This window comes from Populus alba, chromosome 5, assembly GCF_005239225.2.
Source record: "Populus alba chromosome 5, ASM523922v2, whole genome shotgun sequence".
Classification (NCBI taxonomy): Eukaryota; Viridiplantae; Streptophyta; class Magnoliopsida; order Malpighiales; family Salicaceae; genus Populus; species Populus alba.
The window spans coordinates 18,172,324-18,198,492 of NC_133288.1; the positions used below are offsets into that span (position 1 = coordinate 18,172,324).

Consider the following 26,169-nt stretch of genomic DNA (forward strand, 5'->3'; position numbering starts at 1 on the left):
GTAAACTAAAACCTACATTATTACCTTTTTTTTTCCTCGTTATTCCTAAGACATTCATACATTCATTAAGATCATTACCATTTAAAGTATTATTAGTGCTACTACTAGTATGAACATCAATATTCTGAACATTAGTAATATTACCAGTACCAGTACCAATATTATCAACAATACTTAACTCAAAACTCCTTGAATTCTCTAGATTGGCATGAATTTGGATATCTAAATCATGTCCAGTACCATGATTTTCTATTTCAGTATCATTAGAAATTTATTCTTCATCACTTTTATCTTCTTTACCATTTTCTCTTTGTATTGCACTATCAACAACACCAAGCACATTAAATTTTGATGAATTTCTCCCTTAATTATCCAATCATCATCAGAAAAGAGATCATTTACATCTTCATTAAAATTATCAGCATGATTTTTTACTTGGTTTTCATTCAATTTCAAATTGCACATTACAAATTCTAAGTTAGTCATTTTTTTCTACTGCAAACGATTTTTTTATTTTGTTTAAACCTAAACAAGAAATTTAAATTTATAATTTATAAGATTCTTATCAATATAAAAACATCAAAAATAAAAAATAAAAAACTCACCATAACAAATATTGCACTTCTCTTACACTCACATCCATATGAACTACAAGTCAAGCTTAAAACTCGGATTACAAATTAACTTTTGTAATTTCGGACATTCATCCCTAGAAAAATCCCACCATCTAGCTGTAGATTTTTTTTATTCCTTATTGTCTTTATAGCCTTAATGCCAAACAATCTTTTTATATCCTTAAATGAGTCAAGTTGTAAGTCAATTTTGCTTTTTTTTTTTTTCCGTACTCCTCAAGTAAGTTTGTTGTTTAATCAACTTCTTGCTTCAAATACTTATCTCTAATATCATGGTAATATGGAGGCTTGAAACTTGGCCATTATTTTGCAACAAATTCAAATGCCTTGAAAAACTTAGGTTTTTTTTTATAATTTTGATTGATTTTATCAATTTTGCAAGTTTTTGAATTTTTAGTTTGATATCACATAATACATTAATTCATAGAATCATATGATAGTACAAAGAAACCAGCAATTTTGGCAGCATTGTCCACAACCATTTCTTTACTTCTAGATTTGCTTACATTGACATGCCCATACTACAATCATCATGCTCCAATCATCGAGGCTCGGTCTCATAAGGCAAATGACCCTTTCCACGTCTGACATCACTCTCAAGAAAAACTTGACATGTTCAAACATTCGTAACACCACGAAACAAGCCATCTCTCACTTGAAAAAGGCTAGACAAGTTGCCAATCTTTGCTTTTGTCATCTTCCAATGGTATTTAATTAATCCCTTTATTTCCATTGACCTGCTCCCTTTAAATATTTTCCCCCCTGCATTTCCCCTTATAATTTAGAACACAACGATAATGCTTTTATCATCCTCCCCCTCTTCATCGCCGTCATCCCCATCTACTTTTGCTCCTTCTTCTTCAGTACCATTCAAGATTCAGTATGGATTCATCAGACTTCCCTATCAGCAGATCACCAAGAAAAGAATTGCAAGGTCCTAGACCACCAGCTTTGAAAATCCGCAAAGATTCACACAAGATCAAAAAACCCCCAGTAGCCCCAAAACCATCACACCAGAAACCACAGAATCAACAACAAACACAGCCACGCCCTCCTGTGATAATCTACACACTGTCACCAAAGGTGATTCATACAAACCCTAATGACTTCATGAACCTAGTCCAACGTCTTACAGGTTCCTCATCAACTTCCACTTGTCCATCAACATCAACTTCCTCCAATCCCTTTAATGATCATGATTGTGGTGCAATATCGCCAGCGGCAAGGTATGCTACAATAGAGAAGGCCAAGTCACCAAAAGATCAGCAAAAGCAGCAGCTAGGCGGAGATGTGGGTTTTGTTGAAGGGATCATGGAGATCGATCAAGTAATGGAGAGAACAAATTTGGGTCCTGGTATTCTGTCTCCTGGGCCCGCTTCACTTCCTCCAATACCACCAAACTTCTTCTCTCCAGCATCAGCTGATCCAAACTCGGGTAGCTTCTTCCATGATTTGAGTCCTGTTCTTCATGGCAACAGGAATTTTATTGACGGTGGTTTCCTGCCTAGTCCTTCAACCTTCTTTTCACCAAGCACTCCATCTGTTGACCTTTTCAATAATTTCAATACTTACAATAGTTTATTTGACTTTTGATAGTTTCAAGGTAGGGAGAGATACAGAAAAATGGGAAAGGTTTTGGTATTTTTTTCTTAAGCTTAATTCACTTCGCTTCTGATTATAGAAAAATGGGGTTAAAGTGGAAGTCTGATCTTTCATGAGGGATTGTCTTAATGGCTTTATCTATTCACATTTTTAATTCGGTGGGACATTTGATTAGGGCACCTTAGCTAGCCCAGGTATCTTGTTGATCAGATTCATCCCTTTTTGTCATGTACTTTGTGGCATATAATTTAAAACAATAAACACCATTTTATGCGTTCTTTATTCTATATTATACTCTTTCCAATCATGATGTTTGAATATTTGAATGTCACAGTTCGTTGATTTCGCTTCTGTTTGAAGCATTTTGTGGGATATATGGCAATGATTTATTTGTATGTAGCTTGTCAGTGAGACTCAGTGTAGAAGACATTCATGAATCGAGAGATAATATTCTTGTAAGCGACCTCGGCTGGCATGAGGTTGGATCTGGCATGTCAGATACAATAACTTGTAACAAAATCACTGAACCATACAAATCCATTGCAGCATTGGGACCCTTCATATTAAAGAGGCATTAAAACCAGACCTCCACTGGTTATAAATCAAGAGGGTGTCATGACCTCTATATATATCTGAAACGGATCCTCATTAGCTATCATCAAATTACTCTATTTATGAACTTCAAAAAAGAGAAAAGAAAAAAGACTACTCTATTTATGGCCATAACTATTTACTTTCTTCGAGCAGCTGACGCACAGGCAGAGGTAAATATTTCTTATATATTTTTTCCATATATATATAATCACTTTACTTATTCTATCCCCTTTTTTTCTTTTCTTTTTTTCATGACAAGAACACGGGGTTACCGCGAAATGAGAGCGGCAACAATTTTTATTAAAAACAAAACAAGGAAAATGGGGTCGCTTGACCAGATGTTACACTGAAGCAGCTTGAAATAGGGTTGATTCTTAGTTTTTATTACATGAATCAAAGTCAAGTCAAGCTCCTCTACCAAATCCAATTTCATCCTTTTTGACAAATATCATTTTGAACCTAAACTCTTCTCGTAAAGGAAACCCTTCGCCTTGAATGTTTGCCATACTAATTTTTTGTTTAACTTGGCATCACAGTTAAATGAATTGACACTGCCATGACAACGAGACAAAGCGGTGGCGAGTTGCTCACGAGTAAGAGTACATTGCAGTAAAAATATAAGAAAAATATTTTAGTTCCGGTTTTAAAAAATATATTTTAAAATATGTTTTTTTTTTGTTGAAATCGAGAATAGATATAATATAAAAAAGAAAGAATAAACAGTGCGAGCAGGGCAATAGCTTTAGCTACATAGATTGTAGCCTAGGCATCCACCTACATACAATAAATGAATACAAGAAAACCTATAACCCTACTATTAGTCCAAGCAAAAACAAACCCACACTAAATCAGAAATTAAGCAGACCATGCCGAAATGCATTCATGATTCCTGTATAGATCGGCACCAGTATACCAAAAGGAAGAGTTGAGATTCCTGATCCATCCTGTAGCAAAGTAAAACAAAAGCCATAGGATATCTTCCCATATTGGCTTTTGATCCTCAAATATCAAGTTGTTCCTAGCATTCCATATAGTCCAGACAATGTTAAACATAAAGCCCCCCCAAACAGTTCTTTCAAACTTACAGTGATTGCCCTGCAAAAGACCCAGCCATTGACATTGAAGGTCGTCAAGGCCATAAGGCATTACCCAACTCAAACCTCTCCAATCTACAATTTTGTTCCATAGATTCCAAACCACTTGGCAATGCAAGAGGATGTGGGATACAGATTCTGAATGTTGCTCACAAAAAGGACACTTGTCCTCCTGAGGGCTTAGAACATGCCTCTTCACCAGGAACGCTCTTGTGCAAAGGCCTTCATTTAAGGCTAGCCATAAAGTCATTTCTGTTTTTGGAGGGCAAATGGATTTCCATACATTTGTGACATAAGTAGGAGAACCAGCATACCTGATTCTTTCAAGGGCAAGCATACAAGAATTAACAGTATAATCTTCGTCTTTCCCCCATTCCCAAATCAACCTGTCTTCTTTCAATCGATGAATAGCTGCAAGATTAAGATCAGACATTAAGTTTTGAACCATCAGGGTCTCACTAGCTTTGAGGGGCCTTCTCCATTTCAGATTCCAATACCAAGTATCCTCTAACCAGTATCCCATCTGACTAACAAACCCTGATTTGGAGGAGGATAGGTGGAAGAGGGTCGGGTAAGAATTAGCTAAGCAAAAGCCAGTCAACCAAGTATCTAACCAAAATTTAACATGATTACCATTACCCATTTTAAGAGTACAAGCAGCTCGAATAAAAGAGCTATCAAGATCCAAGCTAGTAATAGTAGAGCTGATTCCTCGCCAAATCCCTGAAAGTTTTTTCTTGAACGTGGGCATCCCATTTATAAACTGAGGTCTGTATTTTGCTTTAATAAAATCTGCCCAACTAGCTTTATCATTGCTTCCTAATTTCCAAATCCACTTGAAGAGGAGAGCTTTGTTCTTTGCTGAAATATTCCCAACGCCTAGACCACCCATTTTCTTTTCTTTTGTCACTGTATCCCAAGCAAGCCGATGGATTTTCCTGTTATCAACACTCCCACCCCACAAAAACCGAGCCTGCATGGATGTGATCTTGCGTGCCACTGTCTTTGGAATGCAGAAAATAGACATGTAATAGAGAGGAATGGCAGAGATTACACTTTTAATCAAAATTGTTCTCCCCGCCAGGGATAATAACCGCCCCTTCCAAGAGTTGAGTCGTCCTCTAATTTGAGAGAGAACAGGTTTCCATGTGGAAATCCTTTTGCGATTAGCACCTAGAGGAAGCCCCAAGTATTTGATAGGGAGAGTATCACATCTACACTTGAGAACACCAGAAATCCCTTCAGCATATATCTCATCCACCCCCACCCCCACCAAACTACTCTTATGGAAGTTAACAGTAAGCCCTGAGCATAAGCTAAACCAACGTAACATTCTCTTGGTATTTAGCAAACATTGAAGATCATTTGGAAGGAAGAGAAGAGTGTCATCTGCAAATTGCAGATGATGAATATATGTTGTTCCTGCAGATTCCACACCATACAAAGCACCTATTTTCAGGCTCCTGCTGATGAGAACTGATATGCCTTCAGCTGCCAAACAAAAGAGAAAAGGGGAGAGGGGATCCCCCTGCCGCAGACCACAAGATGCTGAAAACTCAGAAGAAGGGGAACCATTGATTAAAACAGATAGTCTTGCAGACGAGACACAAGCCATAATCCATTTCCTCCAACGAGCACCAAAATTCATGTAACCCATAACATCATTAAGATAGGACCAAGACACAGTATCAAAAGCTTTTCTGAAATCAAGTTTGAGAAGGAACCCTTGACAGCTTCGAGATTTCATGGAATCCAGCATTTCATTAGCAATAAGGACTGAGTCCAGAATATTTCTGCCAGCAATGAAAGCTGACTGAGAGGGACTAACCACACTCTGCATAACTGCTTTTAGTCTAGTGGCGAGAATCTTAGCAATAATTTTATATAGCCCATTTAATAAACTAATAGGTCTATAGTCATTAAAAGAGGAGCTGCTGGTAACTTTTGGAATTAAAGCAATATAAGTAGTGTTAATACCTTTAGGAAGGTAGCCTCTCCTGAAGAATTCAAGAACCATTGTAAACAAGTCATGTTGCATTAGCTCCCAGAATTTCTTATAAAAATTGAAGTTGAACCCATCAGGACCTGGGGCTTTAGAGCCTTCACTACTGAATATGGCCAGCTGCACCTCTTCTATAGTAACCTCACTTTCAAGCCAGGCGGCTTGGTTTTCAGTGAGCTTCATAAAGTCTGCACTGCCCACCGTGGGTCTTGTAATCAAAGATTCAGAGTAGATGTTTGAGAAATATGCTTTGGCTCCTTCTTTGATTTCATTTGGACTGGAGAGAATCTTCCCGTTGTATGTGAGCTGACGAATATAGTTTTTGCAACCCCTAACTTTTGCTGAAATGTGAAAGAACCGAGTGTTTCTGTCCCCCAGCTTGAACCAAGACTGTCTTGCCTTTTGTCTCCATATGGATTCAACATATCTACAGAGTTTCCATTGCATTCCTTTTAGCTCATATAGCCTGTGTCGATCTGAGTCAGAAATCTTGCCACTTTCAGCCTGATCCTCAAGGAGCCGAATAGAAGACTGGATATTTTGTAGAGCCCAGTCTTGATTCCCAAACACAGTTTTATTCCACTGGCCTAGCTTCAGTCGTAGAGCACTAATTCGTTTGATCACCTGAAAGTCACCAGGGATATCATGCACAATTTCCTGCCAGAAGGCCTTTAGAGTGTTTTGGAAAGATGGGGCCATGAGCCAACAATCTAACCATTTGAATGGCTTCCATCCCCAGTTAACTTGTTCCTTACCAACAATCAGGGGGCAATGATCCGAGAGACCATGATCCAGTCTAATCAGCTTCAATGAACTAAAGTGAGATAGGCATTGTGTGTGAGCAAAGGCTCTATCAAGCCTACTCATAGAACCACCTCTAAACCAGGTAAAACGATGATTCACCATCGGGTATTCTACCAATTCACAGCCATCAATAAAAGTTTGGAATTCTGAAGCCCCTCTCTTGTCTAGCAGACCACTGCTTCTATCTGCCTTGGATAAGGTCTCATTAAAGTCACCTATTAAAAACCAAGGGTAATCTGAAAATGCATGTTTAAGTTCAGTAAGTTCTGACCAGGAGGCTGCTCTTTCAGCTCTAGAGCCAGCTCCATAATACCCAGTAATCACGCACTCAAAAGCATCATCAACAAATGAGCCAAATAAGCTAATCCAGCTCCCAGCATATTCTATTGAATCCACCCTGAAAAGTTCCTCATCCCACATGGCTAACAACCCACCAGATCTACCCTGAGCCTCTATGCTGAACCATTTAATATTATGGCCATGCCACAGACTATAGACCAAAGAGTCCGAGCATGAAAGTTTAGTTTCAATAATAAAACATACAATAACATTAAAATCTTTAATGTATTTGTTGATGGCCTTTCTTTTAGAGCTAGATCCCAACCCGCACACATTCCAGCTAAGAATCATAAAAGGCATATAAAACCATGCACAAATGCGTAATACCCTACTGGACATACCTGTCCCAATTGTCTTGCTCTGCGTCAATGGCCTCTTTTATCATGACTTCAATACTCTCTCCAGTTGTTCCTATTCCAATACCCAATTTCTGGCCAATTTCTTTCATAGCCCCAACCTCATCACAAGCTGTAGGAAGGTCTGGTGGTGGCTGAGATAGTTGGAGTCTTTGGTTGACAGCTCTGATGCAAGAGTCGATTGAGTCTTCATTTCCAGCACTACTACTTGAATCAGTTGAAATGACTGCCTTCCTGTGACCCTCGTAACATTGATGGTACCAATCTGTTTACCATTTCTAAGAGTCATGCTGCGGCCTAAGTTTGATGTAGGCCAGCTCTGCTGATCTTCTTCCATGGCAGACATGTTATATGTTCCTTTTCCCCTATCTGCAAGAGGAATATTAGAAATCGTAGGGGTAAATGTCTGCCATTTCCCTCCTGCAGTCATATCTTGAATCATGTAATCATCCAGGATTTCTGGGAAATAAACCTGAGCTTCAAAACCGTGAGCATCCCTTTCTTTCTCTACCTCACATCTGCTAAAACACTGCATCATAATCACTTCTGTGACATATGCTAGGTCCGTAGAGGAGTAGGACTTGTTTGCAGACATATATGGTTGCTCCTTTGTAGCCACAATCTCTAAATCACTTGGTGATGAAGTGCCTTCCAGCTCAGAGTCAAACTCTTGATTAACCCCAATGGAGTAAATGAGCGAGGCCAAATCCATGCAGGCCTCATATTTAATCTCCGAGATGTTAATTTCCACTTTTTCCTTATCTATCGTGAGATTAACTGTTCCATTAATAGAAACCATGGGTGGCTTGCCTACAAGGATTGTTAACCCCGATATAGTTCCTCTACTAACAGAAGTCAAGTCATACCCCAGAACCTTACAGTCTCCCCCCACTAGTCGTTTAATGCATTCCATATTCCAAGCTACAATGGGGAGACCAGAGATAAGTATCCAGGAGAAAATATCAGAGGCCTTGTCCGTGATGCACCAGGGTCTTAAGTCTTCAAAATATTGTCCCCAAAATTCTTTCTCTTCATCTGCCACAAGTTGCATATCTTGTTGTGTTTTGAAGGTGAGGATTGCTTTTGATGCCCCTAGGAACCGAAAGCCTTCCATGTTGTGCAAGGTCATCAACATCTTATTTTTAATCTTAGCATAATCCGTGCCATTTGAAATAAGCCCAACCAGACTACGACGCAGCCATTCACGATCTTCCTCACTTGTTTGGTATGTGACATTCCTTACTGGTTTCTCGTTTACCACCTCTTTGTAAGAACGCCCATCCCGTTGCTTTATTGGAACTTTGATGGATGAAAACGTTGGCACATGGGTTGTCCTTTGTTTTACAACCTGGCGTTGATACTTGGCAATGTTAACACGAAGTTTGTAAGAAGAGAACAATATCTTGTTAAGCTTCTCTGTGATATCTGCTTCAGGGTCGCTGAGAGATAAGAAGCCAAACCTTTTCCCAGATTTGTTGAGCCTTTTTGAGACAAAGAGCTCTGTGATTATGCCATATCTTTGAAATTCCTTCCTAAGCTCTGTGAAGGTGAGCCATGAGGGGAAACATTCAAAATAAAAGGTTTGCGCTATTGGATGATCAATATTTTTGTGTAAAAACCCCTGGGTGGGTAAAACAAGACTCTGATGAGAGGGATCTCTGGTTTGAAGCAGGGGAAAGGTCTCGGTGGATGATGGAGGGGCTTTTTTGTATTGGGTAAGTGGATTTGATGTTTGGGTATGTTGTTCCCAGAAGGGTCCTTTGAGGGTGGGACTCGGTGTTAGTGTGTCTATTGGTGTTATTGTGGGTTCATCAAGGCAAAACAGAGGTGGCGGCGTAGATTTTGCAGGGAAGTGAGCTTTGGTTGGGTTAGGGTTGGTGAGGGACAGGGGAGAGGGGGAGGGAGAGAGGGAGAGCATATTGGGCCCATATTTTTTTTAAAATATGTGTATAGTTAAAATTGTAATGAGATAGATTTTTATATATAAAATAAATAAAAAAGCAGTTTTTCATTAATTAAAAGTTGGTTATTTTAGTTTTTATAAAATTAGGATTTAAAATGTAATTATGTGTGAGGCACAGTGTAAAAGACTGAAACTTTTAACTAATCAAATGTATTTTTCTTTATGATTGAGTAAAAAGTAGAAGATATTATAATATCAAATAGTCCCAATATATAACACAAAAGGTGAAGGTACGTACTTAGAAGACAACTAGATAGTTTGGTTTGCATTATACCGTGTACTGGACAAATTTTTTTTCAAATGTAAGAGAAATGTCGATGCATGTTTTTAAATAAGCAATAAGAATTCAAGAATGATGTCATTGACTCGACTTGGTTCAATAAGTACAATTAATTTAATAATATAATTAAAAAAAACATAGGCAACAATAGCTAATATGTCAAACTAAAAAAAATATATGCAATGATGAACTAAAAAATTGAATGTTTTTCAATATTATGGAAAGATTTTCTTTCAATATTTAATAACAAAGCAAAAATTAAATAAGACGTTATAATTCATAGAAAGAAAAAATTAAAAAAAAATGAAGCTTAATTTCTAACAAATCGAGTCTTAAAGGACATAATTGAAAGAAAAAAAATTTTAAAAACAATATAAAAAAACAACCCAAATCCACCCGAGTCAGCCTAGCAACACATTACCTAGTCATAAAACAAAGATAATTTTATAGAAATCAAATTAAATATAACAATGAAGCTTCAATATCAAACAACACAATGTTGAATGGCAAAACTAGAAAAAATCCAATCTAAAAAAAAAAAGCAACAAAAAAAGACTTAAGTCAACTCACTAAAACCATGACCCAAAACATGAAATCTAGAAAACCCCATAGAAAAGAAAATAAAATAAATCATGAAACTCAGTTCCTAACTAACTCAATGTTGAAGGATGAAAATAAAAAAAAAAAATCAATTTTCAAAATAATAACATAAGTAAAATGTTACAGTCAACTCAAGTTAATCTTCTAAATTTATGACTCATTTTATGACACTGGGACCAACCTTACAAAAGGCAAACCCTAAAACCCATGAAACCAAAGCCAAATCAATAAAATACCGATTGATAAAATTTAAAAAAAAATTAATACAAAAATCATGAAAGATGACCAAATTTAACATGGAAATAAAATTAAAAAATAATTAAATTAAGAAAATGATAAAAAAAAGAGACTAAATAACAATCAAAATAATGAGGAATAAATCCTAATATAAAAATAAATGAAACTAAATGCTAAGGGACAAAATTGAATAAAAAAATCAATTGAAGAAATGATTCAAAACAAAAAAAAAAATAACAGTTAAAAAAAGGATCAAATTTGATATAAAAACAAGTAGCATGATAACTTTTTAATTTTGGCATGGCAATGTGATTCATGAAGAGAGGGGAGAGAAAAAGGGAGAAAAAGAAAAAAGATAGTTGTAACCTAATTGAGACGCTCCCATTGACACGCATAATACAACAGGAAATAGCTTGGTGGGAGGTTTCGAACACTATCATGGAAGCTAGCTTTTAGCCCTCAGGAGGCGCCACACACATCATTCAAATATCTTGGGCGCCTCTCACATGCTAGTGTCTACATTGCATTCGCTAGCTAACTTTCTATGTCCATTTACCCCAATCCTTATACATGCTCTAGTTTCAATTTGATCCTTTAAAACTTAATTATTTTTAAATTAGCTTATTTGTGGATTGTTTTGCAAAATCAAGCATCAATCAAGCACCAAAAATTCCTCCTATATTGCAATATCCCTGTATGAAGGCAAACAAAACAAAACACGAAGTAAAATCTTAATTAAAGTCCAATATGTTAGGACCAAATTGTATAAGACCTAGAACTTTTTCTTTGACCGTCCAAAAAAAGTCCTTAACTTGGGGGAAAAAGGGTAGAATATTTTTTTATTATTAAAATTCAGTCCTTGAAACTCTAATTATTTTAAATCAATTAAATAATATATATTTTGTTATGCAAAACCAAGAATTAATTAACTAAGCCATATAACTTTATATAGATCATCATATACATGCATGGAAATCAATCATCGAAACTAATCGCAAATAAAAGTAATATTTTGTATCTGCTTACATGTCACAGTATATATTACTGAAACCTCTTATTTTTCCATGTGCCGTATCCGCCCATGGAGGCAGAACTTTTGGTCATGGTTAAATTACGTTAAGTAAAATCACTTTAAAATTAATATTTTTTTTTTTTTACGTGGATGTCCGGGACAGCTTGCGTGCACCACGACTAATCCTACGGCTCACTGAACATCCTGCAAATCTAGTGAACATGTAAGGCACCGCGGGGGTGACAGGTGTGCACAGTGAGGTTTGAACCCAGGATATAGAAAAAAGTAACAAGTCTCTTCAACCGCTGGGCCAAGATTTTAAGTGCAAAATTAATATCTTTCAATTTACACAAAGGCATTGTCGAATTTTCCATAAAACAAAACATTACCAATGGGTTCCCCTGGAAAAGCAAGATACTCTTTCGCTGTATTGTGCTGTTTTCTCTCCCGTTTACACACCCGATGACCTCTGTCTTCCATCTATTTATTAGTTTATTGGAATGTTGAATGGATCTTGAGCTACACAGCACAGCTAGTTTTCCATAATTTTGAAGGTAAACTTCAGGTGAAATCTCAAATTTTAACACTGTCGGTCTGCCCTAGTAACCTTTTGATACAGCTAAACCCAACTTGGACAGCGGCTAGGCACCCTTCTTCTTCATATGTGGCCCTGAGGCTGGAATATTGCCGGAGAGTAGGTGAATGTCAAGAGCACCTGGATACAGCGTGCTTCAGTGGGCGGCCGCCGACGCAAGAACTCTTGTCAAATTGTCAACAGAAGTATAGCACATGTTATCCTCTCCCCGGTAAATGTGAAGGCATTGAACATTTGTCTGGATCCAATGTTTTTTTGACACGTACCTTTCTGGATTTGGATTCTTTTATGTTTTCAAAACAGCATGTTTTATCATTGACTTTAGATTTAGTAATTAATTTGGATTAGACAAGATAAATAAAATATTGTTTATTATTTTTAAAAATTTATATCATATATTAAAAACATTAGAACATGATTATTCAACTTAAATTAAATTATCTAAGTTTTAAGAAATATTACCGTCCCGTTCTCCATTCAAGTTTGTTCACACTATCTATCAATGTGAACAAACACTTCCAAGTTGACAGCGGAAAAGACACTTCCAAGTTGACAGCGGAAAAGGTTGGAGTGTTCTTGGATTAGACGTGCATAAGTTTTTAAAGTATTTTTTATTTAAAAATATATTAAAAAGATATTTTTAAAAATTTATTTTTAATATAATATGTAAAAAATATAAAAAAATACTAATTTAAATTAAAAAATAAATTTTAAAACAAAAAAAAATATCTACTCCTAAGTTTTATCTTCCATCTTTCGGGGCCACAAAGTAAAAAGAAATCAAATACGATACTTCACCACTTGCTAATTATTTTATATTAATTGGCCAACTTACGTGGGAGTGGTTATACAAGAACAGTTGTCAAGGAAGAAAGACCAGTCAATGAAATTCGTATTAGCATTATTATACTAATCAATTTGGGAAAGTTGAAATTATTGAAATAAAAGGTAGTTGCCTTGACATTATCAGGCTGGCCTAATATTAAATCCATAACCGTGAAGACCTTTTGAACGGTAAAATGCATAGTTTTGGGATTAAAAAAAAAAAAAAAGTAGGGAAAAGAAAATTTTGATCTGACCCGGCTAACCTGGTTAAAAATACAGTTGCAATCTATTAATTTTTTTTTACTAAAACAACATCATTTTGATTTAAAAAAAAAATAAACTCGGTTAAAATCCAAAACCAAACCTTGAACCAGAATAGGTCTAAAAACTATAATAATATGTCTTTCACATGCTTATACCATCGTGTATATACGGCTTATAGACATACTCAATACAATTCATAGAATTGTCTAATAAAATAATGATAATATTTGAAATTATACTAGAAGAAACAAATTTTATTTTTTCTTCTAGTGGCAATGATTATTACTATATTTATTCATTTCTTACTTCTCCAAGTGCAAAATATTTAATATTTTAAAATATTTTTTATTTAAAAAATAAATTAAAATTATATTTTTAATATTAACAAATCAAAACAACTGAAAAAACAACCGCACTCTGAATCCCCAGACTCTTCGTTTAGACACATGCTCCTCCGACACGACTGTTTCCTAGGTTTAAGTGGAAAATTCCATCTATGATGATAAGCAGAAGCTCTTTTTTCAAATAATTAACTCAAAGAGCTTCGATTTTTCCCTTCATAAAGGAGGAGTACACGAGAAGGAATCAAGTTTCGATGTTTTATAAATTAAAAACAAAATGACATGATGGACATCTTCTTCCATTGTTACTATAAAAGAAACCATAAATTCTTCGCAATGAATGTTTAATTGAATGGCAAGAACTGATCCAAAAATATTATCACCACCAACTTATCAAAAAACAAAAATAATAATATAAGATTAGATTATCGTACACTGACATTGACACGATGATAAATATTTTTTTATAACTTATGAGCAATTCATTCAATCCTCAACTACAATGAGAACTCATTCTTAAATGCAATCATTACTCGTAGTAATATATATATATATATATATATATATATATATATATATATATATATATATATAATTGAAACGCAACTTGAAAAGTGCAGCATCCTCCAAGGAGCATATTGATATTTCCATCGTTCTGTTCATCAACAAAAACATGTCACAGTTCTAAAGCAAAAACATTTGAGGTGGTGCTATAGATTTCCATTGATCAAGGGTCATGTTCATGTTAGATGTGTCCCATCCATTTTTCCTACGTCCTTCTGCAGTTAAGCTAAATATCTACTTTCTTTCAGTCAATAAGAGAGGAACCGTAAAGGAATCAATGTACAAATTCTGATCAAGAATCTTGCGATGGACACATCATGCCAGAACCATAACTGCCATTGCTTAAAGGACTAACAGGACTCCGTCTTTCCCGGGTTATGGCCTTTGTGAGGCCTTGTTGCTCTCCAGGCACAACATCAGATGCCAAAGCCGAAGGCTTCTTTGGCCTGAACACTCCCCACAGATAAAACTTTGACTGGAATCCTGCAAGCCGGATTAGAAAAGGAAAGATTAAACCGATGGTTAGGGGGGGGGGGGGGAGAGAGAAGAAAAAATAGAGCATTTCCACAGATAAAAGATTTGAGAGCCTCACTCCAGCAATCCATGGGCAGTATCCTAGAAGTGTAAATTAAGAGCTCTGCATTTTCAATAACAACTCTCATGGCAAGGTCCTGGCTGATCATGTCGTTTACTAGGCTATCAAAAACAATTTCATTCCTGGAAGAGAAGAAAAGAAATCCTTATAAGTAGCCAAAACAAGAAAACAAAAAAAGAAATCTAGTGCAAAATTGTTTAAACTGACACCTTTCATTGTCCGGGAAAAAATAGAGACCTATATGATCAGCTGCTGGCCCCAACTTCCGGAAACTTTTTGGCCATACCCCAGATCTAGGAAGCAATTCTGGTGAAAGCAATCGAGATAATCCTTTTGCCTCCTCACTCGCTCTGGAGCATGCAATGCTAGACAAATGAGCAACAATTCCGCCAGGAGCACCATAATTATTTTGGAAAATGCTCATGCTTCCCCTGTTAACCAAAAAATCGAATTGAACTTTTTTACTTCTTTTATATCACATAATAATTCATCAAAAACTTGTGAGAGAATATGGAATAAAATAATTAAAAACTGACCTCCAAATAGGATCTCTTATTGGTAGCACACGAATAGAACTCTGCTCAGCAAAATAAGAAGCATCAAAGTGGCAGTTTTTAGTTTTATCCAATTCATCTTCTTCAACAAACTTGCCTTCATTCAAGTCATTCTGTCTCTCAACCTTCTGACCTTCCCCCCCATCCTCACAGCAATGTATCTGAAGGGGCTGAACATCACATACAACCAATTGAGAGTTTTTGTTTCTAAGAGGTTCTGTCTCTTGGAATCTAGACTCCTCCAAAATGTTTTTCCTCCAAGCTTCTGATCTTTCTCCTCCAAAATGTTTTTTCCTCCAAGCTTCTGGTCTTTCTCATCATTCTGAGAGGAATCAGCATCAACAAGTTGAAGGTCAGGTAGAGGAGATATAGGATTTTTACTTTCAAGATATTCAGCAACTTCAGGAACACTGTCCTCATGCAATCCATTTTGACTTCCAAGTTTCTGATCTTTTCCATCATCCTCACAGCAGTCCACCTCAACAAGTTGGAAGTCAGAGCTGATTTGAGGTCTCAGCAAGTCAGAGTTAATCAATGAGCAATCAAAAACCATTTCCTTAGACTTCCCTTCCAGTCTTTTTGAAGGATTTTTCTTCTTCAGTTGGATAATTTTTATACTGTCAGAGTCGCTTTCTGTGCTTATAGGAGAGTTAGGTCTGTCAAGAGAAGATAATTTTACAGCCTTTGATTCACAGTGATAACATAACCAGACGACATATTCATCAAAAGTTGCTGGCAATGCATCTAAGCAATAACTGAAAAACAAAAGGAACGTACAAACATCAGAATCTGAAACTTCTCTTTTCATCAATGAAAGGTAAACTACTGACTAGCCAATTCAATCTAGTAAATCAAAGCAAGAAAATTCAACAACCACAAAACAATGTTTTATCCCATTACAAAAATTACAAACTTAAAGTTTGACGTAGCATTTATAGCAAGTCCACCCAGCATATGCATAGAATTATACTCCAAGAGGGATGGCAGTCCACCACTAAAGTGCCGACTGAGCTGGCATGTTATTGTATATAATGGTGATATCCCAAAAAAATTACACATTTTCTTCATGTTGATGTGAAACCAAATAAGCTAGCATTAGTAGTATAACAGATTGCAATCAAATGGACAACAGCTATACTCACCAATGCACAGCATAAGCCTGACACTCATCACAATAAATCAAAGCCGCATCAAATCCTCTATCACCGCACTTCTGACAAATAGTTACCTGCAACACCAAATGCATGGTGTTAATGCATATGGAATATTTATACACAAAAAAGTTTAAGGGCACAAGGCCTGAAAAACTAACAATAGTGCTACTAAACATCAGAAAGACAAAAAGAATTAATCAAAAGCATGTTAGAAACTACATGAAGCAAGTCATTTGATGTGCATGGGAATCATAAACCCATTCCTAGTTTCATGACTGCAGAAAGCAAGACTACCAGTATCTTCTCTCCTAGGGATCAGTCCTAGCCTACTGCTAAGCAGTTAAAAAGAGAGATTCACATAAGTTTGAGATTTAATTATGATGAACCAGAAGAACAGCTAGGAAGCAACACACGATGTGCATGCAAAACATCCTCCTATTCAGCATTTCATTGTTTGATTGCCACATCTGAGGCGAGACATACTATCAACCCTTATCATAATTGGGCTGCCACATATATTTTGGAAAACAGGTTTCATAGAAGTTCAAGAAACAAACAAAAAAAAAATCGTCCATACACGTTTCAGCGTGTGAACCTACAGATCGTTTTGCTTGCTGCTGGCAGCCTGCTGCCCTGCTATATCAAGCATCAATGAATGATGCAGTCAATCATTTTTTTTTCTTTTTTTAGGTTAGCAGACAGTCAGACACATAATTAGCAAAACAAAGTAAACTCCTTTTTCCTTCAATAGAAGGGATATTTCATAGATATCATTGAAACAAGAAGGGCTAGTAGCAATTGCAGTAATTTCACTGAGTTCCAAAGTTTTAAATTTCCATTAAAGTTCCCAATTCCTCAACGAAAAAATAAAAAAATAAAATTTTCATTGCAATATGTGTATATGCAAGGAAGAATTCGTCAAAAACATATTATACTACACAAAAAAAGGGTTTTGCAGGCAGCAAACACAGAAGCATAACTTCACTTCAATAATGTCATAGAAAGAGGCCAGAAAAGCAATTTCTACGGTAGTCTCCACATTAAAAAAGAAAAAAAAAGTTGAAAGCATTCTACCCAATGCTATTAAAAAAAAAGATGAGAAAATTAGGGTCAGTTTAGAAAGTTTAAAACTTCTTCACAATTGCAAAGAAAACCCTGACATTGCATCATTCAAGATTCCACATTAACTAGGCAATAACCCAATAATTAAAAGGGAAAAGGGAAATTAACTAACCATGGTGAAGTTGAGGTCTAAATCAAAAGAGTATCATAAATCCAGCGGATTTTTCAGCAGTGAAAGCAGAACGCAAGAAGCAATATGAATTCATTCAGGGTTTCGATTTCGAATGAAAAGAAAAGCCCCACCTCTCTCTCGACAACGCTGTACTTATGTATACGTTTGTACTTTGTTGCGCAGTTTTTCTACTATTTTTGTGTTTATTTACAATGCTGTGCGGCGTTCAACACTGAAGACTGGACTGGAGGAATGTTCAAAATGTATAATTATTTAACTAATAGTTCGAAATTCCATAACTAAAATGTATAATTATTTAACTAATTTTACTAATATGGGTATACTAGAATACCATTTGGAGCCGAGGGAAGTTGCCTTGATTGAAAAGATTTGTTTTCTTAAATATCCAAGAGAATTAATTAATTTTCTTTGAATAATTAAAGTAAATGTCAGAGTTTGTGATTTTAATATTGTCTAAAAAATAATTTAACCTCAATTACTACATAAAATAATTTAAAAATACTTTCATTCATAATTTTATTTAAAATAAAAAATAAAAAAACAATGCCATTAAGGAACTTGTTTGGATGGACTAATAGCCCATTTAATATTATAATAATTATTACTTTTTAGTTTCATTTAGCACAAGATTATTCAAGTATATTTTCGTAGGGGGGGGAAAAAAAGCATTAACGCAAGGATCGGCGCTTTTATGGCACATAGGACACGCGTCATTTACTTTAAAAAGTAATCATTAATCACGAAGTTTCAGAAGTATTTTGAAAAAATCATAATAATTTCATGATAAAGTAGAGATAAGAAATGAATTGCGTGAACTGTGAACACGAAAGAAAAAAAAAAAAAAACTTGAAGGTAAAATTATTTATGACTTTGCGTTTAAATATTTTAAAAATTTGTGAAATAAAGTGAAAAGAAAATAAGAAATGTCAAATTATGTACTTCAAATTAGTTACATGGGATCAACGAATGGTTAAAATTAGAAAAAAAAAATCTAAAAATATCTTTCAAAATAGCTATAATACAGAGATATTTTTAGCAGGTTATTTGAGATTTTTAGAATTGAATTTGATTTCAAAAGTTAAATCAATTAATTTTTGGAATTCTTTTGATGATATTGATTTGATTTTCATTTGAAATTCAAATAATAAAAATAAGCAAAAGCAAATCAGATAATAGACCCTTAAATTTGCTATGAACTAATAAATTATTAGTAAGAATTTGTAGGCATTATTTAGTTTACTTGTTTGTTCAATTTCATCATAATTATATCAATTTCTATATTAATGGAGATTAATTTTTTAAAGGTAAAATAGTCAAGGTTGTTAATTCAATTCTACATGTATTTCAAATAGGATAATTAAATTTAATTTTGTAGTTTAGTATTTTATTTCAAATATAAAAATGTATATATTAATAAGTTATCAAATGAATTCGAAATTACACGTGAAATTGAATTCCATATACATATGATTTAGTTCCAAAAAGATTATAAGATTTAACCTTTGTTTTGTTTTTTATACAAATTAATATTCCCGATAACAAAAGCTAATTAGGAAGGAAAAACCAATGTTCAATGTGATAGGGTTTACTATTCAAATTAATGTTCCCGATAACTTTGATCTTTGTTTTTTTATTTTTAATAGTTGTTTTAAGCCTTTTTTTGTCAAAATCTATAATTGTGATTTGTTTTTGTTTTTTTCAAATCCAATCCTCATTCTTTTAATTTTTATTTTGTATTTCAAATCATGTTGTGAATTTGGATTTCGTTGTCAATTCAAAATTCTATGTTGTCCATTCATTATTTATTTTTTTAAAATTTAGTCCTTAATCTCATATTTTTCATTTTTTAATTTTGGATCCTTTATATAATTGATTTTTTTTGTTAATTTCATCGTTCAACATTTGATTTGTTGGAAATTAAACATCATAATTTTTTTAAATAAGATCTTCATACTTTCTGAACTTTTCAATAAAACTAGTAGTGTTTCTCTATGTCTCCAACGAAAATACTCATGTCTCCAATCAATTCTTCATTGTGAAATCCCCATGTCTTCAATAAAAATTTCTATATAAAAATATTCATGTCTCCAATAAAAATATCTATGGCGAGATCTTTATATCTTTAAATGAATCTCCATGTCTCTGATAAAAATATCCATGGCAAGATCTCTATGTCTCCAAAAATAAATTCATTAAAGTTTGCAATCTCCTTACACAATGCTTTAATATTGCTTTCATGATCACAAAGCATTCTCCAAATTTTTAATAATAATGTCCATGTTTTAAAAGGAACAAACAAATTGATCAAACCTTCATCTCTCTTGTAAGAAAACATTTATCTCTATTGTAAGCTTTAAAAATGCCACAAAAAGATAACATCATTATAAAATAATAAATATTTGTCCCTTATTTCTTATGGTCAAGTCTTTCAAACACCATTATTTAAAAGACTTCATAGGTAAATGAGAGTGCACCAAAAAAAATTCTAACCATTTGGGTTTTATTATAATCAGTTGGGCTAAGCCCAAAGGCTAGACATTATAGGCCCAAACAATTAGAATCCTAGTCATTTTGGGATGGCCTAAACAATCTCTCATTCACTCACTCCCATCTTACCTCGAGTTGTCCAATATCACCTTCAGAATACATCTTAATGCATTTTTTTTTAGCTTTAAGGAGTCGTGCACCATCTACTAGTGCATACATACCTCGCACACACTAATTCTTTATAGAAGCACACAAGTTCTCTAAATAGGCATAGCACACCTCACACATACAAATTCTTTGTATAGAGCAGAAGTATCAACTTCTCCATCCAATGGCATAACAACACCATAAATCAACATCAATCTCTTCACTAATGATATCTACTTTTCTCGACTCACCATAAGATCACTCTCCATCATTGCTCCACTCACCGAGATACCTACAACTCCATACATTGTGAGATACCTACAACATCACTCTTTATAAAGTATTTTGGCTTAACTAAAGGTTTATAAATACCTTTGGTCATCTGGTAAAACATTTAAACCAAGCCAAGACAAGCAAGTTGAGCTTCACGCATCAGTTTATTCAATCAACACACTTTTCTCTTGCTCCTTGTATTATTATTATTTTTCTAGTACATTATTATTTTTTCTTCTACATTTATTAACTTAAACATTAAAGGGTTTCAAGTATAAAAAAGAAAGAGAAGTGTGTTGCAAGAAACACCAAGCCTAAATAGAAAAGCCAACATTTAAGCTCAATCACCACAACCCAAGACACAACCATTAAAAACCCATTTTTGTTAGAGGTTTTCAGGACTTCATCAGCAACATAATTGATTTCAATAATAGTCAAGCATTTGTTGTATTTCTATACAAGAAGGGAAATGTTCCTTCTACAAAATTACAAAGGGAAATTCAGAAACCTGTTTATTGATGACTGGCCTGGAATGTTCCTGACACAAAAGGAGGTGATTTCAACAGACTCTCCATGGCTGGGCTGAAGCCTGAAGGTGAGTGTTAGGATATTTTGCAGATAATTATCAAGCCTGCGGTTGAGATCGCCACTGTGTACCTTTGTGGTTTATTACAGTTAAGCAAAATCTCAAGGGAAATTCAGGAATTTATTGAAGTGACCAGCAATTACATTGATGATGCTCATACAAAAATCCATGCAAGGAAGAAATGACAAAACATGTTATTATGGGAAAGTGGATTTAGCATGTTATTATGCCTGTCACAGCCGCAATATGCTCAAGGACGTTTGATAGTGCGTTCAGAAAGCACTTCCAAAAAAATTTAATTTTTTGTTTTATTTTGAATTAATATGTTTTTGATATTTTCAAAGCATTTTAATGTGCTGATTTTAAAAATAAATTTTAAAAAATAAAAAAATATTATTGTCATACTTTTCTGAATGAAAAACATTTTGAAAAACAACCACAATCACACTCATATTGACGCTGTCTCAGAGTTTAGAATGACTTTCCTGTTCAACTACATGATCAGGTTGCAACCACACAAGTCATGGCCGACTAAAGACTTTTTCAATATGCAGACTGATAACATAAATGTACATCTCAATTCCTACCAAGTGGGATACGTATTATTGAGTGCTTCATGGCATTGAAAATGCAGATTTATCTTGTCCAGAAAGGCACGTCATCGTTACTATGATGCCTTGAGAAAACAACTTGAGAATTGATTAGCATGGTTTCGAATAACTTGCGAAGTCATGATATACAAAAAACTAGGCACTCAATTATCCTTCACCTCTCAGGAATAGATAAGAAGTCATCCATATTTGCCTCAATAAAGAAGTCCGAAAAAATAATTGTTTCTCATTTATACACTTCATGAGGCATACAATTTTTTGACCATCTTGACATGCATGATGACATATAGAGGTCTAAAAGATCCACAAACTTAGCAAAAGATCACATCAGTTTTTAAGAAATAGGAAGATTATCAAAAGAATTTAAAACTCAAAACTGCAGATGGTTTTTCATACGCATACATTTAAATGCACGATGTTTTCTGAGCTTGTTCTAGCCAAAATGGGTCCTAGGTGTCATCCATGTTACATCATCAGTAGATGGACTGTTATCTCCTGCTAAATTCAGTGTTTCATCGGAATCCTCTGACAAAACAGACTGAAATCCCACTGCTGGTTTCCTCTGTGGCAAAACAGGAAGTGGCGCTTCGCCTCTAAGAATCATAGCTGCCTCCTTAACTGTTGGCCTGTTCTCATGATTTGGGTGCACACAAGAAAGTCCCACCATGAGCATCCTCTCAACTTCCAGTGTATTAAACGCACCTACCAACTTTGAATCAGCAGCCTCTATCAGTTTCCCTATCTCCCAAAAGCTCCATACCTGATCGACCAGCACTGCACCAACATCATCTACAGGTCTTTTTCCCGTGGCTACTTCTAGCATCACCACACCAAAGCTGTAAACATCAGATTTCACCGATGGAACACCATAGTAAACATACTCAGGAGCGAGATATCCTGTTGTCCCAGCTGGTATAGTAGCTGCTCTCATCACAGAACTATGTTCATAGACTACCGCTAAACCGAAATCTCCAAGCTTGGCATTGAATTCTGCATCAAGCAATATATTGCAAGCTTTCACATCTCTATGAATTATCTGTCTCTCACATTCTTCATGTAGATATGAAAGAGCAGAAGCAACTCCAAGGACTATATTTAATCTTTGCTTCCACAAGAGAAAAATTGCAGAGCTGGAGTTCTTGTGAAGCACTTCGTTAAGGCTACCATTGGGCAAGTATTCATAGACTAGAGCTAATACCGTTCCCTCACAACACCATCCTTGAAGCTGAACCAAGTTCTCATGTCTTAAGCAACCTACCATTGTTGCAAACTCAGTGATGAAAGGATTGCGAGCACATTCAATCCCTGCCTGATCAAACCTCTTAACTGCCACTAATCCACAAGAGGACAGATACCCTTTAAAAACTGTAGCAGAAGCGCCTTGACCAATAATTCTGCTTCGGTGAAATCCCATTGTTGCTGTCCTAATCTCATTAATTGACAGCCTTCTTGGTACTCTATTAATTCGGCCTTCTTTAGTTCTTCCGCCAACACCCTTTCCTTTCTTCATCGCAAAGAAAATGATTATTACAAAAAGAACTACAGTTATGGAGACGGTAAATGCAGCCAAACCTCCCAATCCCAAAGCCATTTCTAGTAGCTGTTTTTTCCATCCATTTTGAGTACCGGGCCCGTAATTGTACATCGGATTCTCTGGATAACACATTAAACAATCCCCCTTTTCACTTGTATCTCTAGGTGTCACGGACGAGAGAGTCGTATAAGTTTTGAACCACCAATGATCAACAATGTGAACTGCTGAACCCTGACCATTCGAAGCAGAGAAACCGACATGCATGTACTCTTTGAAACTCTCAGAGAGATCAACCTGAGCCACAAGAATAGGACTTGGTGGCCGGACGTGAAAGTAACTGACCCACACCTGAATCAACTTGGATGAATCTGAGTACTCAATCCAAGCCGTGATCTGCCTCCCACTTTGTATATCAATCCCTACTGACACAGCATCAATTGCAGCAAAAGAGACAATTGTGTTAACATCAATTCCAATGTGATTGCTACTTATATCACCAAGCGAAGGATCAGAACTTGTATCAAATTCCACAGCAATGAATGAATCTTGAGGGTTTAAGGCTGGTCCTGGAAGACCCATGTACCCTTTTGAGAGACTAAAAGAATCAGCATTAGAGGTAATCAAGAATGCCATACCATCACCAGAAGAACAAAGTGGTGATCGAATAATGGAAAATGAGAATCGACAAAAGAAAGACGCGGTTGTGTTAGTTAAAGGATCAAGAAACCTAATTGGGTACAGGTAGAGAGCTTTCCCAACCCCATTAGAAGATGATGATGATGATGATGAAGCAGGGCAGGTGTGTGGTTGAGTGAGAATAATGGCATTGTTTCTGAGATGTGCATCACCATAGAGAGTAATATTTCTATCTGGCAAGAAAGAGACGGAAAGAGAGGGAAAGCTGAAGTCAAATAAGAGAAAGAAGGAGAGCAAGAAACAAAGAAAAGAAAACGAACGCATTGAAATCATAGATATGATTATCTGATAGTTGGATATAGAGAAGTTGCTCTTGCAAGAAACAGAAGATTTGAGAACCCAAAACTGAATCTTTCTTGCTTTTCTGGAAACAGAAGATTTGAGAACCCAAAACTGAATCTTTCTTGCTTATCTGATTCTATGATCTGTTTCTCTTGGCCTGGGAGAATTTGGAGGGAAAGACCTGCAGTTCGCAGCGGATCAAAATGTATATAAAGAATGGGAATGGGCTTTCCTTTGGGATTATCAGTCATTGGCCTTGTAGTCTCTTTTTGTTATCTTGAGCTTGTTTTCTGACTTGCAATGCTGTGGGCTTTAAATAAGTGGCACAAGAAAAGGGCCGCCTTTTGGTAGTAGCTGGTGCGTTGGTGCCTTCTTCTAACGGCACCGTTTGTGGTCTCTCATGTAAATGTTGGCTTCCATAAAACCCTTGGAAAGAAGATGAGAGGCTGGTAGCTAAAGAAGTGTTTTTTCCCCGACAGAAATGGAGGCAAATCTGTGTGCATCTCTAGGCCTCCCATCTCCAAACTCTCAAAATCACCACAACCCAGCAATCCAAACTGACTTCACTAACCTCTTCACTCAATTCTCCTCTCTTATATTGATTAAAAACCCAGAAAAACCGACCAAAACCCGCAATAAAACCACCCTCCCATTTGCCTCAAACTCCTTAAATTCCCAGATTTTCACACCAAAAAGCCCAAAATGGCTCCAATCCACCTCAAGAAACAGCCCCAAAGTCCAATCTTTAATGAAAAACCTCTCTGTTTTTGAGAGAGCACTTATAGGAGCAGGTGGCGGCGGCATAGCTGGTGCATTTACTTATGTGTGCCTGCACCCGCTTGATACAATTAAAACGAAGTTGCAAACGAAGGGTGCATCTCAGATTTATAAAAATACACTTGATGCTGTGGTTAAGACCTTTCAAGATAAAGGGATTTTGGGGTTTTATAGTGGTGTATCTGCTGTTATTGTGGGTTCTACTGCATCTTCAGCCGTGTATTTTGGTACTTGTGAGTTTGGTAAATCAATTTTGTCAAAATTTGAGAAGTACCCGTCTGTGCTCATCCCTCCAACTGCTGGTGCAATGGGCAATATTGTGTCATCAGCAATAATGGTGCCTAAAGAATTGATTACGCAGCAAATGCAAGCTGGTGCAAAGGGGAGATCTTGGGAAGTTTTGCTGAGAATTTTGGAAAAAGATGGTATCTTGGGTCTTTATGCAGGGTATTCTGCTACTTTGTTAAGGAATTTGCCTGCTGGTGTGTTGAGTTATTCTTCATTCGAGTATTTAAAAGCTGCTGTTTTGACTAAGACTAAAAAGAACAGTTTGCTGCCAATTGAAAGTGTGAGCTGTGGGGCACTGGCTGGGGCTATTTCAGCGTCTTTAACCACGCCACTTGATGTGGTTAAGACCAGGTTGATGACCCAAATGAACAAGGACGTTGTGGATAAGGCTGCAGCTGTAATGTATAGTGGTGTTTCGGCGACAGTGAAGCAGATTTTGACGGAGGAAGGTTGGGTGGGTTTTACTAGGGGAATGGGTCCTAGAGTGGTTCATAGTGCTTGCTTTTCGGCTTTGGGATACTTTGCTTTTGAGACGGCAAGGCTTGCTATCCTGCATCGGTACTTGAGGCACAAGGAGTTGCGCGAGTTGGATGCTGCTCCTACTTGATTGGTGGCTGTGAATTGGGGATTGATTGCCATTGCTGCTGGTAATTCTTGCCCCTTGTTTTTCTCGTTGGTTGCTTTTTCTCTAGGTGAAATGTTTGTAAACTATTTTTTATTTCTGCATCTGTACACACTTGGGATAAGAAAATTCAACATTGTTGATCTTTTAATATTAGCACGAAAGATATTGTGCTTGCAATACTGATTTAAAGTTCTTACGCGA

General features: G+C 35.9%; 4 protein-coding genes across 4 annotated transcripts; 2 read left to right on the top strand and 2 right to left on the bottom strand.

The window, feature by feature from the left end:
* Nucleotides 1–1,401: 1,401 nt before the first annotated feature.
* Nucleotides 1,402–2,521, top strand: LOC118029290 (nuclear speckle RNA-binding protein B). Its single transcript, XM_035033146.2, has one exon. It carries the CDS (start codon nt 1,515–1,517, stop codon nt 2,223–2,225), a length of 711 nt encoding a protein of 236 aa, XP_034889037.1. The 5' UTR covers nt 1,402–1,514; the 3' UTR covers nt 2,226–2,521.
* Nucleotides 2,522–14,147: 11,626 nt separating this feature from the next.
* LOC118029236 (PHD finger-containing protein 1) lies at nt 14,148–16,807 on the bottom strand. Its single transcript, XM_035033069.2, has 6 exons — nt 16,396–16,807; nt 15,540–16,008; nt 15,236–15,501; nt 14,909–15,130; nt 14,697–14,821; nt 14,148–14,587 (listed from the first exon to the last, which is right to left on the bottom strand). Exons 1-6 carry the CDS (start codon nt 16,581–16,583, stop codon nt 14,397–14,399), a joined length of 1,461 nt encoding a protein of 486 aa, XP_034888960.2. The 5' UTR covers nt 16,584–16,807; the 3' UTR covers nt 14,148–14,396.
* Nucleotides 16,808–22,051: 5,244 nt separating this feature from the next.
* LOC118029190 (L-type lectin-domain containing receptor kinase S.6) lies at nt 22,052–24,394 on the bottom strand. The gene has a single exon (XM_035033004.2). It carries the CDS (start codon nt 24,267–24,269, stop codon nt 22,200–22,202), a length of 2,070 nt encoding a protein of 689 aa, XP_034888895.1. The 5' UTR covers nt 24,270–24,394; the 3' UTR covers nt 22,052–22,199.
* A 284-nt stretch (nt 24,395–24,678) lies between these two features.
* On the top strand, nt 24,679–26,169 carry LOC118029191 (protein MITOFERRINLIKE 1, chloroplastic). The gene has a single exon (XM_035033005.2). The coding sequence runs from the start codon at nt 24,760–24,762 to the stop codon at nt 25,948–25,950; it is 1,191 nt and encodes a 396-aa protein (XP_034888896.1). The 5' UTR covers nt 24,679–24,759; the 3' UTR covers nt 25,951–26,169.